The sequence below is a fragment of the Trichechus manatus genome, unplaced genomic scaffold (genome assembly GCF_000243295.1).
Source record: "Trichechus manatus latirostris isolate Lorelei unplaced genomic scaffold, TriManLat1.0 scaffold00084, whole genome shotgun sequence".
NCBI lineage: Eukaryota > Metazoa > Chordata > Mammalia > Sirenia > Trichechidae > Trichechus > Trichechus manatus.
In genome coordinates, this window is record NW_004444020.1 from 5,275,984 (window position 1) to 5,286,619 (window position 10,636).

Below are 10,636 nucleotides of genomic sequence, written 5' to 3' on the forward strand. Positions count from 1 at the left end.
CAGCTGAAGCAGTTGAAGTTAAACTTCAGATGTTTGCCCTGTTGTACTGTGGTAGTGAGGGCTAACGCTGTTGAGACGGGTCCCCACAAATCTATACAGAGGTGTAAGGCACTCAGAGTCTGTGGACCCCTTATACCTGTGCCTAGCAAAGGAGCTGTGTCGATCCTGTGTTCCTGGCTTAGGGAAGCCAGTAGCTTATTTGTTCCCTCTCCAAGGCCAGGAGAATGGGTCAGGTGCCTCTTGGGATCTACTTCTGGCCCAGCAGACTCCTGATGCAGAACGCGGAGGGAGGAGGTAAAAGGGAGAGAGGTTTTTCCCAAATGGGATTTTTTTTTTTTTTTAAATCCCTGTGAAAGGCCGCACACGTGTACTTATCTTAGCCACTTGGGAGCTGCTTTTCGCTGGTTCGGAGTGTCCAAGCAGAGTCTCTGCTGCCGGGTCTCTCTCGATGTGGAAACTGCTTCCCAAGCGCACACACAGCACAGCTGTTCGTCTGCTTCACTGTGGACCAGCGTGGCTGCAGAGCCGTAGTTTCGCTGCCGCAGCTCTGCCGCTCTTCACTTCTTCCAAACTGTCTCCCTCTCCCCCGCCCAGTCACTCAGTCCGATTCCTTAACTTTGCTTTGTTCAGTGCTCCTAGATATTCATATAGAATCAAATCACTTGTTTTTCCAGGTCTTTGTTGTCAGAGCGATATAGGAAGAGTCTAACTACTCTGCCTGCCATCTCCCCCACCCCCGCTGAGTTCTGTTGGCTAGAATTTTGTTGAGGATTTTTCCATCAATGTTCATGAGGGATATTGGTCTGTAATTTTCTGGTTTTGGTATCAGAGTTATGCTGGCTGCATAGAATGAGTTTGGGAGTATTCCATCCTTTTCTATGCTCTGAAATACCTTTAGTAGTAGTGATGGTAATCTGCTACTCTTGGTCTCTTTATTGGTGCATTTAGTCCATCTACATTCATTGTAATTATTGATAGTTATGAATTTAGTGCTGTCATTTTGATGTCTTTTTTTGTGTGTTGTTCACAGTTTCTTTGTTCCACTTAATTTTGTGTGCTGAGTCATTTTTCTTTATGTATTTTCTTTTCATCTTTTTCATTGTTGTTGATTTTGTGTTTGCTGACTCTTTATATTTTTCTAGTTTTTTATTTTGACTTGTAGGATTGTTAGTTTCCTTTGTGGTTCCTTAATATTTACTCCCATTTTTATTTCTTTCATTTCTTTATATCTCCTTGACTTCCTATCTGTGTGAAAAATTTATGTCTACATTTTTTAAGTCCCTCTTTTTGTTTTAATATTGTCATCTCTTACATATTGACATCTGTTTCCCCATTTTCAGTGTTTTAGTTTTGATTTCCTTACGTGACTTCCCTGTCTGGGTTGATATCTGGTTGCTCTGTCCTGTGTTCTAGTCTTGGGCTGTTATCTGATGTTACTGATTTTTTAACCGGAGGATTCCGTTTAGTATTTCTTGTAATTTTGGTTTGGTTTTTTCAAATTCCGTAAACTTCTGTTTATCTGGAAATACCCTGATTTTGCCATCATATTTGAGAGACAGTTTTGCTGGATATATAATTCTTGCCTGGCAGTTTTCTTCCTTCAAGGCTTTATATATGTCATCCCATTGCCTTCTTTCCTTCATGGTTTCTGCTGAGTAGTCCAAGCTTAGTCTTATTGACTCTCCTTTGTAAATGACTTTTCTTTTGTCCCTAGCTGCTCTTAAAAGTCTCTCTTTATCTTTGGTTTTGGCAAGTTTGATAATATGTCTTGGTGACTTTCTTTTGGGATCTACCTTATGTGGGGTTCATTGGGCATCTTGGATAGATATCTTGTCATCTTTCACGATATCAGGGAAGTTTTCTGCCAACAAATCTTCAACAATTCTCTCTGTATTTTCTGTCCTCCCCCCACCCCCTGCCCCGTTCTGGTATTCCAATCACTTGTAGGTTATTCCTCTTGATAGAGTCCCTCATAATTATTAGGGTTTCTTTCATTTTTATTGTAATCCTTTTATCTGATTTTTCCTCAAATAAGTTGATGTTAAGTGCTTTACCTTCAATCTCACTAATTCTGACTTCATTGCCTCAGTTCTGCTCCTATGATTTACTACTGAGTTGTCAAATTCTGAAATTTTATTGTTAATCTTTTGGATTTCTGATTGCTGTCTCTCTATGCATTCTTGCAGCCTGTTAAATTTGTCATTATGCTCTTCTCTAATCTTTTAATTTCCTCTATTGCATGTTCTGCGTTCTGATTAATTTCCTTCCTAATTTCTTGAAGAGTTTTGTATATTAATCTTTTGTATTCTGCTTCTGATAATTCCAAGAAATTTTCCTCCTCTGGAAAATTTCTAGATTCTTTATTTTGGGAGCTTGCTGAAGCCATCATGGATTGCCTCTTTATGTGATTTGATATTGACTGTTGTCTCCGAGCCATTAATAAGTTATTATATTTATTTATTTTATGTTTGCTTACTGTGTCGTAGCTTCTTGTTTTGTTTTGATATGCCCAAATAGGCTGCTCGTATGAGCTAGTTTGATTATTGGCACCTTTTAAGCTCTAATGTCCTGTCACCAGGATGTTAGATCTGTTACTAAGTCTGTGGGCTCAGGGGTCCGCCCACTCCTCCTGTATGGATTCAATTCAGGTGCCCAAGTAGATAGCTACCAAGTGTTTGGTGTAGGCTCTCACAGTCCTGGACAGGCATGGGTGATTGGTGTAGGCACAGGCATCTGGCTGCAGCAGGTGGAGACACTCTGAGCAAGGCGGGGGCTGACGGCCGCACCCTAGTGTCCAGGAGGAAGACGTGTTTCTGTTCCTTAGAGTGCATAGGTTGGTGGGTTTTGCAGCCAGACTCTGAGCACCTAATGCTGTTGGCTGTAATGACTGGGGAGCACCTCTTATTCATGGGCCCCTATCGCAGGTGGCTAGGTGGCGTAGGTGGAGCCACCATTCCTCAGGCCCCTGATGTGGGTAGGTGAAGACCCTGTTTAATGGGCAGAGTAGTGTCAAATGTCAAGAACCTGCCACTTCACAGCTGAAACAGTTGAAGTTAGAGTTCCAGTATATACCCTGTTGTACTGCGGTAATAAGGGCCTACCTTGTTGAAATGGTCCCACACAAGTCTATGTAGGGGGAAAGGCACTCAAAGTACATGGATCCCTTATGCCTGTGTGTAGGCAAAGAAGCTGTGCCTACCCTGGGTTCCTGGCTTAGGAGAGCCAGCAGTTTATTTCTTCCTGTTTGTTAATATGTTCACTGTGCAAGGCGGGGAGAATGGCTCCAGGCGTGTGACGGATCCTGCTTCTGTCCCAGGGGACTTGGCAATTGCTGAAGCCAGTCCGGGACCCAGTGCAGAGCAGGGAGCAGGGAGGTAAATGGGAGAGAGATTTTTCCCTAAGGGGGGTGTTTTTGATCCGTGCAGTAGGCCGTATGCAATTACTTACCTTTCTCTGGATTGAGGGCTGCTTCTCACTGGATCTGGGTGGCCGTGTAGACTTTCTGGCACTGAGTCTCCCCTGGTGCAGAAAACGTTCCTCTAGAGCATTGCCGCTTGCCTGCCTCACCGCTCACCCCCGAGCTGATCAGGCCTGAAGGGCTCAGTCTCTCACCTGGTCAGGTCTGACAACTCCTTGCTGCTTCTGAACTGTCTCTCCCTTCCCCTGCCACTCAGTCCAGTTCCTCAACCCTGCCTTTGATGTTCAGGACCCCCAGATTGCCATGTATCATCGAATCACTTGTTTTTTCGGATCTTTTTTTGTAAGAGGGTCCACCGGAAGCGTCTGACTACTCCGCCATCTTGGCCCCGCGTCCTGTTTCCTATTTTTTTGATAATAGCTATCTTATTGGGTGTGAAGTGGTATCTTGTAATGGTTTTCATTTGCATTTCACTAATGGCTAATGACTTTGAGCATCTTTTCATGTGCTCATTGGCCATTTGTATATCTCTTTTGGAGAATTACCTATTAAGGTCCTTTGCCTATTTTTTAATTGGGTTGTTTGTCTTTTTGTTGTTGAATTGTATAAGTTCTTTATATATTGTGGATATTAAACCTTCATCAGATATATATTTTGCAGATATTTTCTCTCATTCTGTGGGTTTGCCTTTCACTTTCTTGATAATATCTTTGATGGGCAAACATTTTTAATTTTGGTAAAGTCTTAATTTATCAAATTTTTCTGTTGTCCCTTGTGCTTTTAGTGTCATATTTAAGAAACTGTTGTCAAATTCAGGGTCATGATAATTTGCCCATTTGTTTTCTTCTAGGAGTTTTATAGTTCTAGCTCATAAATTTAAGTCTTTAATTCATTTTGAGTTAATTTTTGTATATGGTGATAGGGAAGGCTGCTGCTTCATTCTTTTGCACATGGATATCCAGTTTTCCTAGCACCGTTTGTTGAAGAGACTTTTCCTTACTGAATGGTCTTGGCATCCTTGTCAAAAATCATTTGGCCATGAATATATAGGTTTATTTCTGGGCTCTCAACTCTGTTTCATTCATCCATATGTCTGTATACAAGTACCACACTGTTTTGATTACTTATCTTTAGGGTAAGTTTTGAAATTGAGAAGTATGTGTCCTTCAACTTTGTTCTTTTTTCAAGATTATTTTCACTATTCAGGATCCCTTGAAATTCCGTGTGAATTTTAGGATGGGTTTTAGTAATGTTTAAAGATGTATATTTTACTGTGCCCTCAGTAGCCTCTGAAGATTTGACTCTTTTTTTCTGATTTGTAGTGCCACCTCAGACACTTTAGTCCCTTTAACCCTGGATTTGCACATCTGTAGATAGGACAAGATTATCCCTGATTTTTCTTCTCTCTGTAGCTCACTGTTTGGCATATTGTAAGCCCTTAATAAGCGTTCAAAAAATAAACATTCTTGGATTTTTAGAAATAGGTAAAACTGGAATAATGGATAAAAACACCAGTGTTTAGTAATAAAACAATGGCTTGAACTTTTTTTTTTTTTTTTTTTTGCTTTAAGAGGCAAGTAGATAATGGAGCCCCTTTAGACAATTTATTTGTGTTGTTCAGTTTGAACAAAATATTCTCTAAAACAGGAAATGGCAGAATTTAAATAATTGTTTTTGTGTTGTTATATTACGAAAATGGTATTTTTGAGTTCTAGCTTATCTGATAAGTTGACTGTGTTGACAAACCAATCTAAATGATTATTAAACATTTACTGAACTGTCTAGAACTGTACAACACAAGAGCTAAGGGAATGGTAGGCAAGGTTGGAAGGAGATAAGAAGTAAAAGACATTATTTTAATTATAGAATTTGCAGACTGAGATAAAATATATACATTAAAGGACCTGAAAGCAATTTAAAGTAGCATCTTAAATATAGAAAATTTCTGCATTCAAGCTGTAAGAATTGAGAATAAGCTGCACTTAAGGTGATTAGGGGAATGAGGATTGAGGTGGTTCTAAAGAGATAAATGTTGGTCTGATTCTTGAAAGAGTGTTAAGCATCCATTGCCAGGTGGAAAGGAAGGTGCTTTTGGTCAAGGGAATCATATATGAAGAGACAAGCAAAGTCAGGCATAGCAGTTAGGCAGACAGAAAAGCTTATCAATTTAAGAGCAGAAAGATCTTATTAGGTAAAATGAGCAGTGAGATAAGAAGATTTGTTGCCCCTGAGGTTCTTATAGTTGATGAGGGAAACACCAAAGGATGAAAACTGTTTATAGGTTTTTCTGGCAGCTGTTGTAGGATGGGAATTATAGGTAAGTGTGGTAAGGATTGAGACTATGACAGCAGCTCCTGTACAACCAGAGAGAAAAATTTAGTAAGTTGCTATAATCTTTAGAATTTTGTAATCGGTTAAATTTTAAATGAGAGGAAATAGTATAGGAAAACACAGAAATCAAAAGTATGTCTAAAAGTTTGAGTTGGATTTAACTGCCTCTGGTGATAAGGAAGTTGGAAATGAGTTTTAATTTAGGGTGTGGGGTGATGTTTAAGATATTGGTAGGAAATTTCTTAGACATCAAGGGGATAAGTTAGATAATCTATTTTATGGGCTTTAGAGTTCTTGTTTTGTTTAAAATATGTGATCTTATTTTTCTCCTCCAGCTTGGAATCTGTGAGTACAACATGTAAACAACTGAGTCAAGAATTAATGGAAAAATATGAAGAATTGAAGAAGATGGAAGGACATAACAATGAGTACAGAACAGAGATTAAAAAAGTAAAAATCTACAAGCCTAGGATTGCAAAGTTGTATGTATTTATGGACTGAGATGTGGGTTGGTACATTATGGGGGTTATTTTTAATGAAAGAAAAATGTAGTCCAAAGGACCGCTTGATATTCAGGAGTGGAAGAGGACTTGGAATGGGCTTAGGGAAAATGCCTTTTTTCTTTCACATCCCCAGACATTTCCATGTACATATTTTCAGGATAGTCGAAGCCTTAGTCTCCCAAACTTTATATTTCAAACATTTTTTGATGAAAAGCTTTCTAAAATGTATACGATTCATTTAATATTTTCTTACTGACTAAAGTTGGCTATGGATGTATTTTCCTTCTGTGCTATGATGTAGTTATATCCTCACTGGCTACTGAGGTATGTAGAGCTATTTGTCTCTACATTCATGGACCCTGAATGCTCTGTTGACTTGTGTTTTTTTATTACTTCTTTCAGATTACTTCTAGCCCTTTTCTTCCTCTTGTCTTTCTGTTTGTTGTTGATTAGCTTCTGTGGACCAGGAAATCATTAAGCAAAATTTTTAGATTTGCAACTAAAGAAAGAAGGTTACAGGTGCTGTTTTCTAGTCAAGTGTGCATGGGCTTTGATACTGGTCCATAGCATTTGAATAACCTGTCTGTCCTTGTCTTGAGATCTGATGACATGATTGTGGATGGGTATAACCACATGACCTTCAGTACAGCTATGCAACTTGATAAATTGCTACTTTACTGCAGATTTTATCTAGGAAAAATTTCACATCTTGAGGTAAAGTAAAAACATTAACTAATATATTTTTCTATCTAGATGCTTTGCCTTAATTTTTGTTGCTTTCTATTCTGTTTCTTTGTAGTTGAAAGAACAGATTTTACAGGCTGAACAAACTTACAGTTCTGCACTAGAAGGAATGAAGATGGAAATCTCCCAGCTAACTCGGGAGTTGCATCAGCGAGACATCACTATTGCTTCCACCAAAGGTTCTTCCTCAGACATGGAAAAGCGACTCAAAGCAGAGATACAGAAGGCAGAAGAAAAAGCAGTAGAGCACAAGGTGAAGCTGAACAAGAACTCTTTTAGTTTGAAGTTTATTTTTGAAGATTGACTTTATTAAAGATACAATTTTCACAGTAAATTTTTTATTAGATAACCTGTTTTGGGCTGAGAGCATACTGATTAATAAAGATTCTAGCGAGGGTTGGTGGGGAAGTAAGAGTAGATGCAGACAGATAAAGAGACTTTCTCGGTAGTGTGTGATGAGGAGAACACTGAGGAGGCCAGATCTAGACCTTGCTATTCAGAGGCTTCCCAGAGGCCTGATGTCTAAGTGAAGACCTGAGGGTTCAATGGGTAGCTGGGAGGAGAGGGAAGACTAGTGTTTCAGGCAAAGAAAAAAATACATGCAGAGGTCTCTAAGAGAGAATGTGCTATGTTTGCTGTGGCTGAAACTAGATGACAAGTGGGACAAGTGGCAAGAGATGAGCCTGGAGAGGTAAGCAAGGACTAGCCATGTTAAAGATGTTAGTGTTATCTTGAGGTCAGTAGAGAATGGCTTTAAGCAAGAGTCTCTATGGAGATAGTGTGGAGGGCAAGCAAAGAGAACACTCAGATGTTGTGACAGCAGTAAGATGGTGGCTAGAGCAATGGGCAGGGGAGATAGAAGGAGACTGATGAATTCTAGAGAGATTTGGGTGGTAAAATTGACTAGACTTTGTATTTGGTTTTACAGGAAGGGTGAGGGAGATAGAGTTAAGGAAAGATGTCACTCAGGATTTAAGCTTGGGCAACTGAGTGGAAAGTAGTGCTCTTTAGTGAAATAGAAAAAAGATAGGCAACATGTTTGAAGAGAAGATAATGAGTTTGTGTATTAGCTTCCTAGGGCTGCAATAATAAATAACCACAAATTATATGGCTTAAAACAACAGAAATATATCATCTCACAGTTCTAGAGGCTAGGAGTCTGAATTCAGGGTGTCAGTAGGGCCTTCCTCTCTGAAGGCCCTAGGGGAATATCTCCCTTGTCTCTCCCAGCTTCTGGTAGCTCTAGGTGTTCCTTGGCTTGTGGCAGCCTAACTCCGATCTCTGCCTCTCTCTTTACATGGCTGTTTTCCCACTGTATCTGTCTCTCTGTGTCTCTTCTCCTTATATGAGGACACAGTCATATTGGATTAGGGCCCACTCTGTTCCAGTATGGCCTCATGTTTACTAATTACATCTGAAAGATGCTGTTTCCGAATAAAGTCCCATTCACAGGTACTAGAGGGTAGGACTTGAACATATCTTTTTGGGGACACAAACCAACCCATAGCAGTGTGAAAGATACACAAAATAAGAAAGTTGGCTGGTGAGACATTGGTTTGGCATGTCTGGTTTGAGATAAAGGCTGGGCTTTCATGTGGAAGTATCTAGTCATCAATTCCACAGAAGGCCTGGGGTTCAAGATTAAAATCAAGGTTAGGTATTTAGCTGTGAGAGTCCTGCATGAAGTTGGTATTTGAAATTCCCTGAGAGACCTATATTATAATGAGAAAGCATCAGGTATGAAGAGCAGAAACTTGCAACAAGCTTAGTATACTGCTCATTCAGGGAAAAAGAGGTGGGGGAATGGAGCTTTAAAAAGTAGCAGTGAGGGGACCCCGTTGTCATCGAGTCAGTTCCAACTCATAGTGACCATATAGGACAGAGTAGAATTGCCCCATTACGGTTACCAAGGAGCAGCTGGTAGATTCAAGCTGCTGACCTTTTTTTTAGCAGCTGAGCTTTTAACCACTGCGCCACCAGGGCCCCACAGTGAGGGAAATAGGGAGGAAACCAAATAGTTTTCTCTAAGGAAGCAGGAAGTTTTCCAAGGAGGAATGTTCAAGCAGAAAAGCTAAGGAGGAGGAGGACTGAAAATTGGTTATTGTTATATGAAAGGAGTGCAATTCCACATAATGTTGGAGGTAGAAACCAAATTACAGGAGGCTGACACAGGAGAGCGGTGAGGGATTTACCAGTGGACTAAAGCATTGTTCCTTTGTGACCTGATTCCTCATCTTAGAATGTTTGAATCACATGCATGTTAATTCACCTTGGTGACTCCAGTTTTTCGTTTATCTTTCTACAGAGTATTTTTATATGTGTGAATGAAGACTATAACTTAGCTTAATGACAATTACATGTGGAAAATTTTTGTAAGATGCATTTGATTTATTTGTTATATTTATTTGTTCTTTCTGCCCTTTCCCTCCTCAGGAGACTTTGGATCAGCTGGAGTCACTCAAGTTAGAAAATCGTCATCTCTCTGAAACAGTGATGAAATTGGAATTGGGTTTTCGTGAGGTATATAAATAGAAACTTAAGTTTTTCTACTGTCTAAGCCTTTAAAAAGTCACTGTGTAAGTATTGATATTGTAGAGAGAGAGGTAAGGTCAAACCAGAAGGAAGTCAAGGCAATGGTGGAAGTGAACCAAATAGAACTTTCCACTCCAGCAGTAGGAATTTACTTTTCATATTATGTATGTGATGAAGTACAGAGACAGTTTGTGTTCTGAGTCAGGGGAATGTGTGTAAAGGGCTTGGCACAGTGCCTGCCACCAGGGCTCCGGCACTTGGTAAGTATGTAATAAAGGCTAGATGCTCCTGCTATTGTGATTTATATTATTATTGTATACCTTCCCCATTGTTAGGGTTTGATTTTTGGTCTCCCAAAAAGATATGTTCAAGTCCTACCCCCTGGTACCATGAATGTGACCTTATTTGGAAATAGCGTCTTTACATATGTAATTAGTTAACATGAGGCTATTGTTATTATTGTATTGATATTACATTATATATCTTATAATGTTTATATTGTAATAGTGGTATTATTTTTCATGATATCTTTTGATTATAAAGTATAATTATCTTTAAAATAATTTAGTTTTAGTTATATTTCTACAAGATATGATTCATTTAATCAAATATTACCTAGAACCTTTTATATTCAGAACATTGTAGTAGACACTACAGTGGACACAAGGGTGAATAGATAGGGTTCCTGCCTTTAAGAGACTTATAGTAATATAGTAGGGAGAATAAGAAATGTGTGTTGTTGTTAGGTGCCATTGAGTCAGTTCCGACTCATAGCAACGCCATGTATAACAGAATAAAACACTGCCCGGTCCTGCGCCATCCTCACAATCATTGCCATGTTTGAGCCTATCATTGCAGCCACTGTGACAGTTCATCTTGTTGAGGGTCTTCCTTTTTTCACTGACCCTCTACTTTACCAAGCATGATGTCCTTCTCCAGGGACTGGTCCCTTCTGATACCATGTCCAAAGTACCTGAGATGAAGTCTTGCCATCCTTGCTTCTAAGGAGCATTCTGTCTGTATTTCTTCCAAGACAGATTTGTTCGTTCTTCTGGCAGTCCATGGTATATTCAATATTCTTCACCAACACCATAATTCAAAGGCATCA

The 10,636-nt window shown here is 39.5% G+C and overlaps 1 protein-coding gene across 5 annotated transcripts in view; it reads left to right on the top strand.

Moving 5' to 3' along the window:
- The window catches only part of CEP63 (centrosomal protein 63), an 80,373-nt gene that overhangs the window by 62,254 nt on the left and 7,483 nt on the right, over positions 1-10,636 (top strand). For all 5 annotated transcript variants that reach the window (XM_023735975.1, XM_023735976.1, XM_023735974.1 and 2 more), the window contains 3 exons: positions 6,085-6,199; positions 7,052-7,249; positions 9,430-9,516. In XM_023735975.1, coding sequence (XP_023591743.1) covers positions 6,085-6,199; positions 7,052-7,249; positions 9,430-9,516 — 400 coding nt within the window. The remainder of the gene's footprint in view (positions 1-6,084; positions 6,200-7,051; positions 7,250-9,429; positions 9,517-10,636) is intronic.